This window comes from Cavia porcellus, unplaced genomic scaffold, assembly GCF_034190915.1.
Source record: "Cavia porcellus strain 051 isolate PalLab524CR breed Dunkin Hartley unplaced genomic scaffold, mCavPor4.1 scaffold_19, whole genome shotgun sequence".
Lineage (NCBI taxonomy): Eukaryota > Metazoa > Chordata > Mammalia > Rodentia > Caviidae > Cavia > Cavia porcellus.
The window spans coordinates 8,733,820-8,754,842 of record NW_026947502.1 but is presented as its reverse complement, the minus strand read 5'-3'; the positions used below and the strand labels follow the sequence as shown (position 1 = coordinate 8,754,842).

Sequence of the window (21,023 nt, the reverse complement as noted above, 5' to 3'; positions counted from 1 at the left end):
CATAAAGAGCTGGTCAAAGACAGAATAGAAGAAGAGAGAACCTAGGATTCAGATCTAGGATGTCTACACTGCTAAAACCCTGCCACTAGGCCTGACCCATTTGACTGGGGCCCTTGGACTCAGCAGCCATGGGAACTTGGTGAACTGCGGAGTGACACGGTATGGTAACAGTATGGTAAGCGATTACACTCTGGAAGGGTCCCTACTGTGAGTTAGGGATTAGCTTCTAAGAAATCATCCACAGAAATAAAGCATTTTGGATCATTCCTTCTTGATTTTCAAGGGGCACCGAGGCAGGATTCTTCTTGCTGATAATAGTCTCTCTATCTTTTAACAGTCTCCACTAGTCCTTGGCTTACCTCGGTCAGCATCATAAATGTAGACGAATTTCTGCCACTTGTAGTGGTCGATGATGCTGATGAGGGCATCCTGAAGCTCAGGGCGCAGCTGAAGGACAAACTGGTTCGAAGTGTCTACAGGAAAGCTCGGTGTGATGAAGCATACATGGAGGGCCCCGCAGAAGGAGGTCAGCATGTTGACAGTCCTGCGTTCATAAAACCCGAAGATGGCATAGACTCCTTTGGAGAACTGGGAACAGACTGGAAGAGAAGAAGAGAAGGATTAATGGACAGAAGATGCTGTGAACACACTGTTGGGTGGCCCCAAAACAAAGTCACTTAGTAGACCATCATCTAACCCATCACCCTAGTAGGTAGCCATCTACCCATCCAACTCATGAGCAAGTTTCTCTATCTCCATCCATCCATCCATCCATCCATCCATCCATCCATCCATCCATTCAACTCTCAGTCTATTCATGTCACCATACATTCTACTCATCTGTCCACTCTACTCACACATTCATCTTTTTGATCTCCCAACTATCTGAATTTGAGGCTTATTAGGTGCCTGGTACATGCTAGATAACACTATCATGGTTATTAATTTTAGTAACCAGGGATACATCTATTATTTCATCTATTATTTCACTTTGTCTCTATAATGACCCTGTTAAGGTTATGGGTCATTTTTAAAGGGGAAAAAATTGAGGATCAGAAAACTAATAGACACATTCAAATAGCACAGCTAGGATAAGCCTGATTTAGAAAAATATCTTACACAGCAACATTTTCACCCTATTGCCCGTCACTTCAAGGCAAAACATAAAAAGATGTTATTAGAAAAAGATGTCGGATACATGTTTAAGAAAATAAGTGTTGATTTTCCTAGATTAGCCTTGAGCTCTCAGTGTGCATTTCTCTGCTGATACTCATTTTGTGTTCGTTCATTATGCTAGCTGATTTTTGGGCCTCCCATGTACCAGCCATAGTAATAATTTAGCTGCGTGAACATTCCCCCAGGATCATTTGGCAGGCTCCCAGTGCAGTTACCAATTCTTGCTTGGGGTTGATTATGCTGCTGGTTAGAGCAACATGCTAATAACCATGGCAAAGGATGCTAGGTTAGTCAGTTCCTAAACTTCAGTTTGCTACCATATAAGATGGAGAGTGCACAGTATTTGTCATAGGAAGGGGACCAACCAAAGGTCATTCCCAATGCCTGAAAATGATCCTTCCAAAGTAAATAGTGAGGGGGATCAGTCACCCTTCTCTTTCTTCTAAGGAGTGACCACCTTCTCTCCACTCAGCCCCCCCTCAGTCTCCATCACATCACCCTGTACTGTTCCCTGCTCTTCATCGGTATGATCTAAAATAACTTTTTTGGTTTATTTGTATATATCTGTTAACATTTGTGTCCATTTAGATTTCCTGAAAACGGATTGTGTTTGTATCCTAAAGCTAGCAGGATGCCTGGAACATTGTAGATAGTTAAAAAGTATTTGATAAATGAATGACAAATCTTGATGGGAAGGCTACAAAACTCACAGCAGGTGATCAAGTGGAGCTAGATCCAACAGGGGAGTCTGTTGGTTCCCCGAGACCTCATAGTCTTCTGTCCTGGTCTCTTTCTTCTAAGGTAGCTTTTTCTCTTACATCACTCACACTGTTACTGCTTTCTCCTTAATAAAAACACTCTTCCCGTTCACAGTCCACGAGAGTCACTGTTTTTAAATGTCTATTGTAATTACGAGGATCACAATTTACATAAATATGAATTTCTTTACCAGGAAGCATGCGTTACATGTTATCCTCCTTATGTTAAATATAGATTTGTCAAAACACACAATCTGTCTTTCAGGTTAAGTTTGTATGGGAGACTATAAACTCTGGTAAAGTATTATAACACGCTCTCTGAGGTATTTATAGGATCTCCTCTCTTGCTGCAATGAAATATTATACTGTTGGGCTTAAATCTGATGTTCCAGGCTTATTCCTTCATGGCACGTTTTTGGTTTCACACTTGCATTTGGGGCTCTGGGTCCTCATAGCTGGTGTTTCTTGCTCGTATTTTAGAAGTGGAGAAAGAAAAACTAGGATGAGAGGGGAAACAATCTGAGCAGGTGATATAACAAATCCTTAGACTCATAGAAAGCTGGGATTGTTTTCTCCTTCTTAGTTTTCCCTTCTGCACACCATTCTTCCTTTAAAAGAATAATGTTTCATCCTTTAAAGCCTTGGTCACTACTCCTTAACAGAGCATGGCTCACAGGTAGCCTGGGCCAGGTCTCCTTGAGTGGGCCTTGCCTCCCAGAGTGGCTGAATATCTGACCTGCATGCTGGTCCTTCACTTCAGAAACCCAAGGAAGTGGGCGGCAAAGAGGGAGAGGAAAAAGGAGGGAAAGGGTCCAGGGAGAGGGGGAGGTAGAGGGAAAGAGAGAGGGAGCGGGAGAGGGAGAGAGAGAACCAACTCTGTAGGACCAAGACTTGTGGGGAAGGTAGGCAGCAAGCCACTGTGTTGAGAAATATAATTAGTAGTTGTCAGGCATTTCTTTGAGTCTGTCACAATAAATATTCAATTAGGAGAGATAATATGGTTCTGCAGAAAAAGTACCAGACTCGGTGCTAGAGGACTGGGGGATTCTCTTTTTGGCTTAATCATTACAGAGTATACTTGTGTGACCCTCGGCACATCCCACACTCTGGTGGAAATTTTCTCATTCTGCAAAACAATAATTCAGGGTGCTGCAGCTTGGACTGGACACTGCTTCAGGCTGCAGGACTCTGCATTGTCCTCTACTGGACTGGAGAGGGTTTCCTGATTCTACACTAGTTTCTTACTTGCTGGTAGAAATTTTAGCAACTTCTGGGGTAATTTTTTCAATTCCAGAAAGTAGGTAAAGGTCTGGGTTCTTGGGATTCCTTCCTAACAAAATGCTTCACACTACATCTAGATGCTTTTGGAGTCTTTGGTTTTATTTGAGGTACAATTTTTAACTGTGCAAATGAATTTGCTGTGCAAATGAATTCCCGAGGACAGAGAAGACAAGATGAGGAGTTGGAGTGGAGGATGCCTTGTCAGGGAAGGGAAACGGTGAAAGGGTTGCTGGCCCAGACCGGACACTGTAGCCAAAAAAGCCTCAGCTGGAATTAGGGAGCTCCTGCCTCCCCCGCCCCTAGAGATTTACCTGTAACCCTATACCCCCACCCTTCGGAACCTGCTCCTGGCGCCAAACATGTGCCAATGAAATACCTGTGCATCTCTAATGGCCTTAGGGCACTGCCCTAAGCTTAGGCTACTTATATTCCCCCACCCACGTGTTCGTGTGAGAGAGATTGCCAGATTCCAGCGGCCAGCGTGCCAGTCCTCTCTCCCCATGTTCCCGGAATAAAGGCCTCTTTTGTCTTATACTCCTCAACTTTTGGAAGCATTTTTCACCCTCTGAAAATAATCCTATCAAACGGGAGGGAAGAAGCGGGAGCATTGCAAAGCAGGATCAAGACTGGTGACCACTGACCTCATCACAGACTCTGATCCACAGAAGCTGACTCCGAGCCAGCTGGACTGTGAGTAAAATACTGTGGCCGGGAAGGCAGTGTGTGTGTGTGTGTGTGTGTGTGTGTGTGTGTGTGTGTGTGTGATAATATCTGACAGTGATAATTAGGAGCTGACATTTGAGAACTTACTGAATGCCAGACACTTCTTATGGATGCTTCCTTGCATTAACTCTTTTCATCTCAAGAAATAGATTACCAACTGGGCAAATGAGATTCTGGGCCAGAATAAAGCAAGCTGAGATGTGAACTCTACCACTCTGGCTCCAGAGATGGATTCTAAATGTGGGCAGCATGTGACTGTCTCCATCCACCATGATGGGAAAGAACTGCCTTGGCATAGCAGTCAGCTCTAACTTATGGAAAATCCTTTCTTGTAGAACACAGCCTTCTCCTATCCCAGTTAAAGAAGGCTTGCTTCATTTGGCCCATGGAGATACATACATGAAAATCATTGCTGGTGTTTGTTGTCTTCCTGTCTCACCTCTGAGAAAAGCATTTATACACACATCTTGCCTTTTCTTTGCCCATGCATTCAATGGCCTGTTTAACCATCACTCCACACCTAGCACCCGAGACTGGCGAGACACTGGGATAGGCAATGGTGATGCACTGGTGAATCAGGCAGGCCCCTACCCCTGGCACTGTCACCTGGGCCCTAGTAATTCAGCCTAAGAGCTGCAGCGGGGATGAGTTCAGGGTTCAGGCTGGTCTACCTAACTCCCCGCCTTTGGGCCTTTGGGGATCTCAAAGAAGGCTTTCAAAAGAAGGGGCCAGCTTCTACCTTGAAAGACAAGCAGGAGTCATCCAGTAGAAGGAGTTTAGAGTATTTCCTCATGAATACCTGGCTATTCCAGGTATGAGGAATGTCAACCACAAAGACCTGGCAGAGAAACAGAAAAGGCAGCCCACTCAGGGAATCCTGCCAGAGGGTCATTCCTCCAAGAGACTCTGAGGTTCATTCCTCCAAGAGATTCTGCAGCAGAATGTGTCCAATGAGCAGTGTGAGCAAGAAATGAGGCCAGGCATTCCCTGGTGAGGAAGCAGGCAGGCAGGAGCCAGCAAAGGCAGGAAAACCCATGCCCTGCACGGCGCGGGCTGTCCCATGGCAGCCTCGGTTCCCTCACATCGCTTTGATAATCACTCCTGGTTAAGGCACCATCCACTTATTACCAATAAGTCTCCCAGCCCTGGGCACTGGCCTTGACAGCTCGCTCCTCGGGAGGGAGCTCCCGGTATTAGCAACTCTTTTTTATTGTCACTTCATCTAACTGACATTTCTCCTTAGCTCCGGGCTGCCATCCCTGGAAATGTGTCAGCCTCGTGGTAAATAGTGGGTAATGAGGTGGTGGGACAGCTTCATCTGGGGGAGGGACAAAGCATGGGGATGGGGGTACTCTCAGTCATCCCTCTCCTGAATAGTTCTGCTCTTTTTGGGGGAGTCATGGTCTTGATCATCTGACTAATGTTTTGATAGCAAATGTGCTTTTTGTGCATCACTCAGGAGACAATAAGTGTCCTTTTGTCTGTTTTTTTTTTATGGTCTTTTGGATCCTAGCTCCATGTAGACATGCAAAGAATCATTGTAATAGGTATAAATTGTCCCTATTCCCTCTAAATCTTGTCACATCTACTTAGGATGCTGAGACATGTCCAGGGCTTCTCTCTCATTTGGGAGATAAAGCCTTATCACTTACTTATTAAATCTGACAAATATTTACTGGGTATCAGAAGTTAATATTGTCAGAAAATTGGGATACTACAGTGACCCATGACAGACATGATTTCTACTCTCTCAGAGCTTGCACATAAATTCAGTAAGTTTTGCTTCAAGGAAATAAAGTGTAATTTGAGAGAGTGACAGGGGACAACTGTGGAATGTGTGGGCACCACTGCACCTACAGACAGTGCTACTGGGTACTTATTATAGGCTACGCCTGGTGCTAAGCACCTTGAGTCTGTATCTAGGTAGAGGGACCAGATTAATTAAAGATGCCGAGGTGAGACAGAAGGAAACCACAGAGCAAGAGCTTTTGCACAGCGCTGGCATGGGTGGACCAGAATGCCCAGGGCCTTGGCAGGACTGGAGAAGTTCAGCCATTGTATCGTGGTCCATGTTGCACTTTCCTTTGGTTTTAGATTCATCTCAGCTTCCTGTGACCTCTCCTAACTTACAGCCCCGCTGGGAAATAACTGCAGAGGCCATGTAGAAGAAGAGCCACGTTCCCCTGCTTGGGTCTGTGTTTATTGTAAATCTGGGATATTCATTACTGAAGGTCAGTGAGATGTAACACTACGCATGGGGCTAAGAATGAAATCGACACTGGGCTCTCTGGTTCTGTGATTTAGACTCCTGGTGTGAGCTGACATGTACAAGACTGCAGGCTGGGAGTGGGTGAGGGCAAAGACATTGATGAGGTACTGGACTTGTGGCTGCAGAAATCTTTAAGTGCATGGAAGGGTTCTGAAGAAGTTGATGCCAAGAAGCATTTCTGGGACTGTGAGCAAGCTTTTTCCCTCTCTGAGTTGTGTTTGCACCATCTTGACAATAGAGTTTACGTTCAATTGTTCATTTCTTTCTTTCATCCCCTCTTTCCCCATCCTTCCCTTCACTTCTCCCTCCTTGTGTTCCATCTGTAATAGAACTTCTATACTCCCTAGGTATGTGTGGTTTTACAGATGAGAATTTTATACCTCTCTTTCCATCTTTTCTTCTCTCCATCTATCTATTCATCCGCCTGTCTAACAAATGTTCACTGAATGTGTATGAGATGTTTGGCAGCAGGCTGATGCCAGCACTGAATAAGCAAAGTCCCTAATGCCATGAAACTTAGGCTCTAGAAGAGGGGAGAAAGGACCTGCAAATAGACAAGATCATTCTGCAAATGCTACCAAGAAAACAGAAGGCGAATGTGTGTGTGACTGGCAGGGCTACTCTAGTGAGGGAAGTTTAGGAGCTTCGCTCTGCGCTCTGTAGCACTAATTTGAGCTGAAAAATAAACCCCAAAGAACTGGCCAGGTAGAAGACTAGAGAAGGAGTTTTAGACAGAAGGAATCGAAGCTCAGAACAGGACTCAGGCACAGACTGATTCATATGAGTAATAAAACAGAAAGTCCTGTGCACTTCGTACAGGGTGAAAGAGAAAAGCAATAGGCACGAAGATACAGAGCAGGAGGTCCTGATTCCGAGCAAGAGTGGTGCTCTAGGGCAGTGTGGCGCAGCAGGCACACAGGGCCCTGAGTGTTGTCACACGAGTGGAGTTATCCCAGCAGCCAAGCAGCAGATAACACCTGTTTTCTTCTAAACTAAAATCTCAGTATTCAGGTTTAATTGCAGTGTTGGCACTTTGCTATCAGTAAGTGTGTTTTGGGGTGTAGTTTGGGCTCTCGGTCTTTAAAGGTTTACTGTTGCTGCTCTAAGGTATATGGTAGTCCACACGTGGGGTGGGGACCTGCAGAGCTGCAGTGTGTCCCTTGGTATGAGGTCTGTGTCAGCTGACCTCCCAAGAGCTTTCAGCGCTCACATCCTATAGGTGAAGTCAAGAGACACAAGACACAGTGGAAGCAAATCATTCTGACTCGATGGGAGTCTTGGAAAGTGCTAAAGAAAAAAACTTCTGACCAGTGTGGGGCGACTAAGGACAGGGGTGAGTTCCCTGACTCAAACATAGATGCTCTTGGTCCTTGGATGTTTCAGGCTTGAGGCTCCGGCTCCTGTCTGCAAAGCTTGCCCGTCTCTTGCCTGTTCCTCTCTAGATCCTTTCCAATCCTTGCAGGTTCAGCTCAAATGCCACCTTGTCCTGAGGACCCTCATGCCTGCTTGATCCTAGCTGTAAATGATAGGTTTCCAGTTTTCTTTTACATGTTAATAGAATTGTGTGTCTGTTCCTTTTTGGGCAGCACATATGCATTGTGAGTTTGGCTTCTTTGCAAGAACACATATCCATGGAACCCAGCAGCTTGGGGAATCTAGGCATCAGGACTGCACCGCTGTGTCTTCAGGCTACTGCTCCAGCCACTTGTAATAACTGCTTCATTAGCCTGGCTCATGGTCCAATCAAATGGAGCACCTCGCTGTCTTAGTGAGATGGCAGCCAAAGAAAAATGAAGGTGCTGTGAACAGAGAGGGGATGCATGCTAGGCATCCCAAATCACCAAATGTCTAGCTTTTAACATGGTCTGAGACCATGTCACAAGCTCCATAAATGTTGCCTGTTTCTAAGCCCTGAGTGTTAGATACAGAAGTACATCTAATTCTGGGGTTGTTGTCTTTTATGGGCTGGGCATTGTGAAATACAAGAGTAAACAGGACAGATGATGCCCTTACCCTCATAAAAGTTCTATTATTCTTCACAGATCCTATATGGTAGGACTCCCTGAGTTCCAGGCTGTGCATCAGTACCACTGCATGGCCCAGTAGGAATCTGACCAGAGAGGAGATGAGTGCTTGGTGCGTGAACCAGCTTTCATTGATGTTTGCCATTGCTTCCATCATTCCCATAACTGCCTGAGCTGCACCTCCTGTAATATCAGCACTGGCATTAGATAATTACAGGAGGGCAAACCCAATGTGAACTACTGCACACATGAAAGATCTAGGTTGCCACCTTCTGATGAGACTCTAATGCTTGATGATCTGAGGTGGATCTGAGGTACAGCTGTTAGTACTGGACAGCATAATTATTATGCATGGCAAACATACACTGATAAAGCAAAAAAAACCAAAATAGTTCTCTCCTTCCCCGTCTGTGGAAAAATTTTCTTCCCTGAAATTGGTTCCAAAAAAATTGGGAATTGTAGGGTTTTGCATAACTATATAATATTTTTGGAATTGAGCGAATGAATAGACATAAATCATTCACCTGGATGGAGCCACTGATGCTCTTGCTAATTGACCCCACTTTTTTTCCGTAGCATTGCTTGCTTTGGATAGATTCATTAGTTTTACATTATCAAATAACTGTATTTATACATTTTCGCCTGCAACAGAGGCATAAGTTTAGAAGCTTCTTTGAAGGTAGAAACCTTTAAGTCTATCATTTTTTTCCAGTACTTGCCATATACAATATCTTTCACCAAATTGGTTAAGGAATAAACAAAATGTCTGGTGGTGTCACTTGGTCCCCATTCTTTTAAGAGGTTGATGGTCTAGTATCCGTGGTCTGAGAGACACAAAGGCCCTGTAGTAGACTGGTAACTGGTGGTCAACTTCAACACCAGCTGAACTGAATCAGTATGGTGCTGAGTGTGGATGGCCCACCTGAGGACTGTAGCCAGCATAAAAAGGAGACCAGGAGAGGAAGAGTTGTGTTGTGAGTTCTCCTAAGTGCTGTTGTTTGGAGTTATTAGTTCTTTCAGAGCTGTTCAATCTCCAGGGGAAGTGTATCACACTGGCTTCCTGATACGAACTTGGCTGTTATCATCAGAGGAGCTTGAGACTTTGTTGTTACTGAGGATGGCTGTGGTACTTTTTTGAAGGAGGCCTGGTCCTTGGCTCCAGTGCAGGACCCTCAGCATACTAGCACAGACCCTTCACCTTGCTGGCATGATCCCATGCCAGCAGATCCCTTCCCATGCAGATCCATAAAACAGTCATTGTTGTGGGTTCTGGGCCTCCAGCTGGACTCTTGGGAGGCACTGTCATGGGCTCTAGGCTTTCATCTGAACTCATGCAGGACATTATTGTGGGATCCAGGCCCTTAGCTGTATTCTCTAGGCCCTTGGTGTGCAGACAGATTTCCTGCACTTCTTGTATTTGATTCTGGGCAACCACTATAAATTATGTGTACTGTATGTGTCCTTGCAGTCCCCTGACTATGACAGCCCCTGTGCATCATCTTCTGAACTTGAATGGTCACTTTTTATTACCATAGGCCAGCAGGGAATGAGAGCTGTGACTCTGTTCTGACATTAAATCCTAGCCAGCCTAAATGTGCTCCACCTTCTCAGCCCTGCTCCCCAGGCAAGAAGGTTCACATCCTGCTACATAAGTCAAGCCTGATCGGGTCAAATAGCTTTGAAGGCAGCACATGGCCAACTGCTTAGCTTCTCTGTGTGCTCGTGCATTAGAATAGGGAGAGGATCTCTCACAGGTATTCCACCCAATGACACAGCAACACATGTGCTCCCCCTTGGCCTTAACATAACTTAGGTCAAGATCAGGAACTAGTAGGATCATGCATTGTTGGTACGAAATGTAAAGGCACCTACCCTAAGAGACTATTGGGTGAGCAAGTGACAGTGAATCTTTCATAGCTATCAACGACACGAACCCTGCTGTAGCATGTGCGCCACAGATTCACCATCGCGGGCTTACAGAAAACCTCCTACCAGCCAGCTGTCTGGTCAGCTTGACTTTTGAGCTGATTTCAATCACAAGTGTTTGAAATATGCAAACCCTGGTGTCAAGGGCACGGCGAACCCCATGGAGCCTCCCACCTCCCACCTCACACGATGCTGGTGCCCTGGAGACATCCAGCTCTCAGTCTGTTCTGAGCTGCTCTCACCTTTCTTCTCCTTTTTGATCCTTCAGTTCTATCCCCTATCCAGTGTTTACCAGGTGCCGAATCCTCTTCTCATCACTTCATGTGCATTCTATCACTCGCTCCTCTCAGTGACACTCTTATTTCTGTTTCCTATTTCATGCATGATGGAGCTGGAGTTCAGGGAGATCAATTAATCTCCCCCGTGTCCTTCCTGCAGTAGGAGAGAGCTGCCATATGAATGCAGATCTGCCCACTTCAGAGCTGTGCTGCGAACCATGCTACCCTGTTCCAGAAAGTCACAGACTAGGGTTTTCCTTCCTGGATAGTAACGCTAGCCAGCACCTAGCATGCACCATGTTCCCAGTACTATGCGAAGATCTTTACAGAAATGACTCACCTAATGCTAAACTAATAGGAAGGGTAGGATTATAGTTATTACCCTCCGTTTATAGACAGGAAATGGAGGCCAATTAACCTTCCCCAAATCACATAGTCAATGAATGACGACTCCAAACATAACTTTCAGCTTGGGAGCCACCTCTCTGGTTTGCCCTGCTGAGTGTTGGCAAAGGTTTTCTACAAGGACAAAACAGTAAATATTTGAGGCTTCATGGCCCTGTAGTCTCTGTCACACTTATTCAGTGCGGCACCAAAGCAGCCATCACTATACGTAAACAAATGAGTCTGGCTGTGTGTCAATAACACTTGATTTAAAAAAGTAGACAATGGGTTGAATTTGGTAGTAGTTTGCAAATTCTGTGCTAGTCTGCTACTAGACAGCAAGAAAGGTGAAACACTAGCAATTTTGTAGAGGCAATGATATCTCAAAGTACCTTATGTGACCTTCAATTCTGAATATTCAGTAAGATAAGCAGGACGGGGTGTTGATCCTGGACTCTTAGAGATGGGGAAGCCGCTGGGAGATGATGAGGACAGGTGTGAACTCAGGTCTTCTTTGCCACACCTTGGGGCTATTTGTGGTGACTCTTGTTCCTAACATCAGGGAGGAACAGGAATGGACTCCCAAGCGCCCAAGTCAGTGGCCGAGGTTTCATTTTGACTGAAGGTATCTCTTGTGGTCTTCTGTGCAAGAGCCAGTGGGCTCTTGACACACTCAGGTGGCCTCCTGACACTAGTTGGCCTCCCGAAAGTGATGACACCGGACACTAATGTGACAAGTTCCTGTGGTGGTTCTGAGTTCCAAGATTCCTCTCTTGAGCCTGGGCAGCTTTGGACTAGTGAGATTGTGACACAGCCCTACAGCTAAACTCCACTTTGATGAGATGAAAAAAGAGATCTATCTTGAGAGGCAAGATTCTTTCAGAGTCATTCAAAGAGTTGGTAGTAGCAGACCTGGGCTTAGCCACGAGTGGAGCTGGGGGCTCGGTCCGGTGTTGGGTTTTGGGGCTCTATTTGGAATAAAAGAGGGTTTGTGTTAGAGGCTACAGTTAACATAGCACGTACTATGTGATATGAGGTACTATGTGGAATGTCGGGTGGAGGTCAAGGAGGCAGTCCAAGGCTGGGGCAAGTGCTCAGCCAGCCTCACTCAGGGGCAGGAGGTGGAATTCACTGAGGATCTGGGGCAGGGGTTTACCTCCATGGAGCTCTGCCTCCTCTGCGGCCTGTGGGAACTAGCATTCCAACCAGCCAGAGCAGACTGAATAAAAGCAAAGACATGTGCCAAAGGCAATGGCCATGGGAGAGATCAGGTTCTTGCTTTCCTTAGGTTTGCCTCTAACCCCGACCCTTTCCATTCATCACAAACCAACTGTGTCTCGACTTGTTAAGGAACCATCCCTACAAGGCACATCAGGTAAGTAGGTCAGTAAATGAAGCCAGAGCCCCGCTTTGGCTATCATAATTGCTGTTTCCTGAGTGTGGGGAAGAGAAGAATCTTTCGTTTGTTATTTATGTCTTGTTTGTTTCTATTCTTTCCCAGAGAAAATCATACTTGCAAATAGGTTTTCCCAAGCCAAGTGACAAGCGCCCAGTACAATGCACAGCTGTGAATCTGAGCAGCACCTGTCATTCCAGGCGGAAGTTTACGGAAATCCACAGAGACAACCCAAGGGTGCCCTAAATCAGCAACATTCATCTTCCGTCTGGGTTGGACCTGCTGAGGCGGGCAAAGGCAGGAAATGAAGGCAGAAAGAAAGGGTGAGAGGCCCTGGATCTTCCAAACCAGAGGACACCCCCAGAAACCAGGCTCTACCACGTCTGGATCTACATCCGGTCCTGACCCTTGCTTGAGGCTGATTTCCAGAGCTGTGGACAGTCACCAAGTGTAAGCGTGGGCACAGAAGAAAAGCCCAATCACCTTTACTTCTGCTCTTTCAGTCTACGGTTCCAGCTAGAGCAGGCTGAGAGCCACACTGAAAGCTGGTGCAATCTTGTTATGAACACGTTGTTTCCTTTCCTTCGAGGCCGGGATGAGCCATCGAGAGTGTAGGAGGAGTTAGGGGTGCTCCGACACTCCTGCTTGTCTTTCCTACCTCATCTGTTCTTGGGACACATGCCCTCTGCCTGGGCTTTGTTCTGGACTCCTGTTACTTTTCAGGACAACCCCACTCGCCCCCGCTGTGGAGTTTTCTCTAAGCTGTTCGCCCCTAGAAAGCAGTTTGCACCATCTTTACACAGCCAACTGTTTCATGTTCTCCAGGGCTCAGCTCAAGGCCTCCAGTTCAGAGGGGCCATCTCTAAAATACAGGGCCCTACCCTTTTATTCCCCATCGTATCACCTTTGGTCCAGCATGACTCCTCTCTCTTCATTCGGCCTCATCTTTGTTTAATCTCATTTGTCCCGTTCAGGCAGGAATTATGTCCATATATTTACTATTTATTTACTGTTGTAATCCTGGTGTCCAGTACAGTGTCTGGCACACAGAAGCCATCACATTAGCTGAGTGAATGCGTGAAGGAGGGAATGAGGAAGCATGTTACTGGCTCTCCATCTGATCTCAGAAAAGCCATTTCCCTTCCTTGGGGTGCCTTCATCCTTTGTAACAGAAGAGAAACTTAGTGAGCTCCACCCGTTTTTGACCTCTCCAGCTGTATGTACTCTCTCTCTGCAGGAAGTTGAGGTTTGAAAGCTGAGAGCATTTGCTCCCTCACCCAGGAATAGCACTTAGGGTCTCCAGGACAATTTCAACCCGATTGAGACTCTTGAACAAAAGCCCTCTTCTTTCTCACCTCCCAGCCTTTAGTCGCTTTGCACCAACATTTGAATTTTCTAAATTTTTCAAAACATATCAAGAAGCAGGTCCACTTAAGCAACAGTACAGGCTCGTTGAATTCTGGAAGAAATTCCGAGAATAGAGGTATTTCTTACTATCCTGGAGCGCTGTCTTTGCACGCCCTCATTAAAATGAAAGTTCCAAGTGTATGTGTGTGTGTGGGAGGAAAGGCTGAGGTTCAAATGAATTCTGGAGAAAACAGTAAGAAAAGTAAAAGGGAGGAGAAGACCCAGGCACACACACGGCATGGAACTGGTGAGAGGGTTCCAGGAACATGAAATGAAGCTAATGTGCTAGTTTCCCTGCTTTTGCATAACTCACCCGCAGAGCACTGGGTGGAGTGACTCACTGGCCTCGAACCACCTCTCCTGTGTCACTGCACAGCCTCCCAGGACGCCTGAACCAGTGAGGGCAGAGAGAAAGACAGCAAGGATGCGTACCCACAATAAGGACTTCCTCCTGGATTTGTATATCTCTGCATCTCAAAAATGCCCCCGCATGCGGGGAAAACATCTACCACATGGCAAGACCCAACCAGGCGTCGATGCCGGTGGGTGGGAAGCCTTCTAACCTTATTTCCTTCCTGAAGTTCTAATGTACTTTCTTGCTGGCGCTTATTTGATGTTCTATAATTTAGCATTTGCATATATATATATTTTTTTTGTTAGACTATGAGCTTCTTTGGGGGAAAGGTGGGAGTGATGTGTTTTTAAAGTTGTGGGCCCAGACATCCGTAGCAGCCGGCTAATACCTGTTGATTTTTCTCCTTGGGAAGGGAGGGTGATCATGCCTCTTACCTGCAGTGAGGATCAAAGGAGGGAACGAGATTACCAAAGTCCTAGATTCAGAGTCAAATGTAGGTTTTGTGTAAGCTGCATGACCCAAATATGGACAAGATATTATGATTCCCTTTTCTCATGGGTTAAGTGGCTTACTCTGAGTAGCAGAACCAGTAAATATCAAACTAGAAAATCCAGTAGCCTGACTTCTAGTAGGGACTTTTTCCCAATCAGAAAACAGTAGCTTTTTTTTTTCTTTTTTCTTTTTTTAATCGGCACTGGGGATCGAACTCACAACCACATGCTTACAAGGCAGGCACTTATGCTGCTGAGCTACATCCCCAGCCCCAACAGTTGCTTTTCAAAAATTAGCTGTTTTGCACATTATTGACTTACTAAAGAAAAATATGGATAAACTCTCCCTTAAGATATCAAAAATTGATGTCCTAGAGTCTCCTCCCTATCCAAAGGTTCTGTATTCACAGATTTAACCAACTGCAGATGGAAAGCATTTAAATTTTCTTTTCTTTACCTGTGTTTTCTTCTCATTAATCCTTAACCAATACACTGTAACAACTATTTACATAGCATTTACATTGAATTTGGATTGAATAATCCAGGGATGATTTAAAAGTATGCAGAAGGATGGGCACACATCATGTGCAAGTATTAGTGCCCTTTTCCATAACAGACTTGAGCATCCATGGATTCTGATCCCCATCCTGAAACCATTCCCAATTCCATGCCTACTGCCACCCTGGCTTAGGGCTCTGTCTCTGCTCGTCATGCAGACTTACTGAGATTTGTCACTTTTATCATTTTATCTCTGCCTCTGCCTTGCCTATTTCCCCTTTGTCCATCCTCATCCATTCATACAGCAGACGGAAGGTTTCTTTTGAAAGCAGAAATCAGATCATTCCTAACAGGTCCTTTTAAAATCCTCAGGAGTTTGTCCTCCTACTTGGAAGAAAGTCTACATGCTTTAGAGTGAAACCTGAGGGTCAGTGTTGTCTGCGTCCTGCTCACCTGAGTGATTTTGTGGGTGCCCTTTCCTGCATCTGTGCCTTCAGCCCTTCCAGCATTCCCAGGGCTTCCTCAATCCTCTTCCCTCTGCCTAAAATTCTCCCCCACTTTCGCTTGCCTGGCATCTTCCTCTCTTTCAAGGACCATCCTGAGGAGATCACCCTGCTGTGTTCTGTCGCATCATTTCATTTGTTTTCCTCACAGTACTGTACTCCAGCTGTAATTATGGTGGAAGCCCTTTTATCTGATTCAACGAGGACAGCAATTAGTTTAGCTGAAAAATGGCGAACCACAAAAAAAAAAAAATTCCTAGCTGATATTTTCATTCAGCTTAAAACCCCCACGTGCATATAGACTTAGCAATCTTTTGATGCAGTGAGAACTTGAAAACACATAAAATAGCTGTAAATGCAGAATTGTTTTTGTGTTTTTCCTCCAGTCTTTACTAGTTGTCTCGCCCGTGCCAAATATTATAACACTTTTGGTGACTAATCAAAGGAGTCATTTAGAAGTACTTTAAGGTCTTGGATTGTGAGTAACTCATTCTGTGGGGGTTCCGCAGGATGAGCAAACATTTCTAATAAGTTTTAAATTGATAAATGAGCAACGTCTTGCAATGCAAGTCATTTGTGACCCTAAACATCACATGATCACAACTGAGCCAATGGTTCTTCTTCTTCTCGTCCTCCTCCCGCCCCTTTCTCTTTTCTCTGCTTCGGCAGGATCATGGGTGATGGTCTCCCAACAGAGAGATATAGAGAAGATCTTGTCTGGAGAGGAGTAGAGCAATCCCTCACTTCTCGTGAGATTAGACAGGCATGTAAAATGTGGAAAATGGTGAAAATTTTGTAGAGAAGCACCACTCAAGTAAGGTTGTAGCACAGCAAGCAATGAATCTGTTTCATGACAATGCAGTGTCACATTTCTGTAAATTCTCAAAAGGAGGCAAAAGCAAGTGTCATTGGACAGATTCACTGTTAAAGCTGCTTAAAAGAAAAGATGGCATTAAACCAGAAGTCAGTGATTTACGTAGTAATAGTGAAAGTCATGTTCTGTAATGACCCTCCTCTCTCTTGTCTCCCTCATACAAGTCTTGCAGGCTTTCACAGGTAAGTGCAGGTTAATTTGTTTTTCTTTATGTTTTGTATTTTCTTTATTATTTTGTATTATATTACAGAATTGTAATCATTTTTATATGAGTGTTTCTAGGCTGTGGAACTAATGAATATTTTGGATTACAAGAATGTTTCTGGAGTGAATTATACTTCCAAACCAAGGTTTGACTGTATTTAAATTAGTTTCCAAGGAAATACAATGAGTTTTACACTCATATTATACCAGTTCATTTAAATTATAGTTATACCATTCAATATTATAAAAAGACAGAACTACAAGTAGGTTTTAAAACAAACAGAATTATACACCTCCCATAAAGGTGATAGGGATGGCAATATAGGATGAGGAAGAAAGATTCTTTCTTTCTTTTTTTGGTATCAGGAATTGAACTCAGGGCCTTGTGCTTGCCAGGGAGGTGCTGTACCACTGAGCTTTAGCCCCAGCCCTGGAAGAAAGATTCATAATCTACCAATGAAAGCTACGTGAGAGAAAATGAGATAAACTATGCAGCAGGGGTATGGTGGGTTCTGTGCATTCAAAAGAAAGGGCAATTCCTTCTTGGGATGGATAATGGATGAAAGTCTTAAGGGGAAAGCATGTTTTCAAAGATCCAAAGTAAAAAGGCACACATACACACACACACACACACACACACACACACACACACACCTACTCTGTCCTCCCGTTATCTGTGCCACGTTGGCTCACTGCATCCTACCCTTTCCACGGAGCCTAGGAGTGACTTCAGTACCTGCTGGAGCTGTCCCTGGAGACCAGAAGTGTTGGCATCTTAGGTCTCAGGGGAGCAGAGGCAGGTGCAGGAAACCCTTCCAGTCTTACCACTTTTGTCAACTGCCTACAAATGTCGGTCATGGTAGCTCTTTCCCACCTGCCTCCTTCTCACCTTCTCCAACACTGAGACAGCTTAAAGTGTTTCCAGGCTTATCATTTCGCTGGCTGTCAACTGGGACCCAAGCTGTGAAGGTCCCTAGTGAGCACGTGGTACTGCGTGAAGACTCCTGAGGACGTCTGGGGAAACAAGAGTTGCCGGTAAAATGGGGACCTCTGAGAAGACGGGCTGCCAGCTTCACCCAGGAGAGGGAGGAAGACAGAAGGAAGGGGATCTGGGAGGAGGGAGAGGCATCTATGACCACGCCACAGTCCAAGACAGTAGAGCAAAGTCGGCCAGGGGATGACAAGGCATCCAGGCCACTTCGACCCATGAGTCAGCGCACCAGCACGATGGTGCCCAAGATCACCCTATGTCTCTCTGTGTAAACCTGAAAGCTCCTGCCTGTCTCCGGGCCTCAGGGCCTCACTGGCTACGATTCCCTCTATTTTCAGAGCTCTGTGATGATTTATAGCCGCACAATGATGCAGAGGAGGCTTAGCAAGATTGAGAGGTGGATGAGACACAATCCTAGGTGCCTGCAGAACTCACTGTGGTCATGGCGCTTCTGGGCTTGCTTCTGGGTCGGGAGGTGCCACAGAATATGCCCTCCAGGGGAGAACTTTACTGCACAAAGAGGAAATTAGAAAGCTAAAAGACAACATGGTCTAGCAAGTGGGCAGAAACTCCCCTAAAAAAACCACAAACCAACAGAAATCAAACACAACTGAGAGCCAAGAATAGGCAGAATGTTCACTGTACAAGGATGTGGGGAGAGAGAAAGTGCAAATGAATGTGTCAGTGCAGGTAGTTAATTTTTTAAGTTGTCTTATAGCCTGCAGTGATGTTACCCAGAGGACTGAGTAATAGTAATGACACAGGTAATAAAAGCCATCATTCATCGAGCAGTTCCTAAACATTTGCATTGCATTGTTAATCCATTTATCTCCTGCAAGGATCCCAGAAGAAGGTATGAACCCAGATCAGTGCCAGACAGATAGGGCAGACCTGGAAGCCAAAAGCAGGTTAGTCTGAACTTCAGCTCCATCCTTAGAGCTATCTTGCCCTTCCACAAGGGCAAGCACAGGCAAGCAGACTCCCCTGTGATGAGGAGAATTTCATCGCTGTCCTATTTACTCATCCAAATCCTTCAAGGTCCCACTGAACCACCACCTCTTCCCGGAGACCCCTGGGTAAAAGCGACCCTTGCATCTCTGGGCTCCCCTAGCTCTTAATTAGCCTCTTGTACTGCTATTAGCATGCTTAGTGTTTTCTGCTGTATGTTAAGAGTTAACTGTACCTGATCCTTCCTCCACTCTGCACTCAAAGCAGGCTGTTTAGAACATTATGCCACTCTGCAGCTGCATTGATGCTGTCCATGCCTGGATTTCCTGTCTTATCCAGCGAGTCCATTCTGTGTAGACCAGGATGTGTCTTGGGAGTATTTTGGTGGACTGGGTTTTGGGAACAGCTTTCATTGGAGTGAGGCTGGTCCATACAGCTGATTGTACTGCTCTCTCTGGTCTACTGACTGTAACACTCCTCTGGGGTCCTTCTGATTTTATTCATTCAGTGTCCAGAGTCACTGAGCACTTCCGGACAGAGGGTCCTGGGTGAAATACCTCTGAGATTTCTGGGGAGGAAGAGGCGCTTGCAGCCCCCTTTCCCATATGGTCCTTTCGTTTTCACCTCAGTGGAACTCATTTTGGGGAATACATTCCTTGCCTCGCTCTTCTCCTGTGACATTAGTGCCTTCCTTTCTCCTGAAGAAGAAAGACTCTGTCTCTAAGGGAAAAATGTTGAAGATGAAGGCGGCATCTGGACTAAAGGCCATCTGGTCACCATGCCTGTGTGCGTGCCTGCTGGTGGCTGTTATGTGCCTGGGTCTGACTGGACACCAGAGTCATTGTGAGTACAGGAATGCACAGTGGATGAACTGGGTTCAAATCTCTACTCTGCTCCTGGTGCAAGGCAACTCTGAAACTTTAGCCTCCTCATCTGTATGAAGGAAACCAGCGTAGTCTTCACCAAGTTGGCAGTTAGAGGCACCGAAAATGGGTTCTTTGCACAGCTCCTGGCTCAGGACTCATCAGTCCTATGGTGCCCATCGCTACAGCTCTTGTAGCTATGTGGTTGCTTGTGAACAACATCATTTACAACTAAGAGACATAAGAGCAACATGGATCAGAAAATTTTACCTCTGTACTTAGTGGCAAATCAAAACTTCTAGTTGAGGACCTGAGCATGACTGTAGTTAAATTCCTGCTTAAAAATAATAATTTGTGCATTTTTATATCAGAATCAAAAGCATCTTTGTCAGTTGTGCCATATATAAAGAACTGAGGCCCAGAAAGGTGAGGCGATATTTCTAGGACCAGAGTCCAGATCTTCTGGCCGACTAGTTGTTCAGTTACTGCCTTTCCCTATGATTTGTTCATTTTGCATCCCTTTAGCTTTCTCACCTGTCCTTATAGAAGCTGGGGACCTTTTCCTCACATCGGCAAGATGGTAGCACATCCTGAAGTGCAGACCCTGCTGAGATGAGTTTATTTTTGCATGCAGAGAAGTTTTCACACTGCTTATCAGCCCTTAATGTTACTCTTACACAGGCAAATCCACTGAAACGCTGTGCCCAAGTTTGTGCTGACCCTGAGAGTCCACGGTGTAGTCTATTGGAGTGAACTGATGGCACATGTGCAGCTGTGGGCTGTTTGTTACCAATGAAAGCCCTCAGGTTCGCCATCACTAGCACAGTCCTTTCTCTCAAATGCTCAGGCCAAACCTAGGGAAAAGACGCTGGCTCGTTATTCTCTGCATTGAGAGAGCAGATGGAAGGATTAACACAGGAGGGGAGGAAGTGGAACGTGACTAGGTGGGAACCTCTGAAGCTCTGGCAAAGAGACCTCAGTTTAGCCTGTCAGATCACACATAGGGAGCACCCTGGCCGATGCGCTGAAGATGCCCATTCTTCCCCACTTCTTGACTTTGGCTCTGACTGCTTTTCCTCTGCTAAGGAAAGCTACTCTACTAAGGCTAACTTTCCTCTACAAAGTCACACAGATCTTGTCATCATTTAAAAATTATTTCACATCTGCCCATTTACTGAGTTGACATAATGATCCAGTGAAGTGAGTATTTATGATTCCTATTTCACAGATATGAAACTCAAGGGTCAGAAGCTATGACTTTCCCAGGGTCACAACGCTCCCATCTGCAAATGTAGGTCTTTCTTGCTGCAGGCTCAGTGACCTGCCCTATGTGAGAGTCAGCAGAGCCACTGCATGAAGTGACCACGTGGTCACTAGATCACCGAGAACCATGCATGGTACAGACTTGTCTGTTCCTTAGCGCATCTATGTCTTAATTTCCTGACATACAGAATGGAGATGATCAGAGTCCAGGTCACAAAAGACTGAGAGAAGTAAGTGAAGTACTATGTACAAAGTGTTCACATGGAGGCTGCCACGTAGTACCTGCTCAGTAAATGCTGCAGTCGGAACTTGGCTGTGTCCCGTTGGAATTCTTTCAAGGCTGAGTGAAACGCCATGAAGTCTTATTCTGACTTTTATTAAATAAGCCCATCTCTGTCTCTCTTGGGCCCT

General features: G+C 45.5%; 1 protein-coding gene across 6 annotated transcripts in view; it reads right to left on the bottom strand.

Annotated features, from left to right (window-relative positions):
* Gria1 (glutamate ionotropic receptor AMPA type subunit 1) overlaps positions 1 to 21,023 on the bottom strand; it is a 291,561-nt gene that overhangs the window by 139,742 nt on the left and 130,796 nt on the right. For all 6 annotated transcript variants that reach the window (XR_010041060.1, XR_010041061.1, XM_063230678.1 and 3 more), the window contains exon 3: positions 360 to 599. Coding sequence is in view for 4 of the 6 variants with exons in the window: in XM_063230678.1 (XP_063086748.1) it covers positions 360 to 599 (240 nt within the window). In the remaining 2 variants the exon portion in view is untranslated. The remainder of the gene's footprint in view (positions 1 to 359; positions 600 to 21,023) is intronic.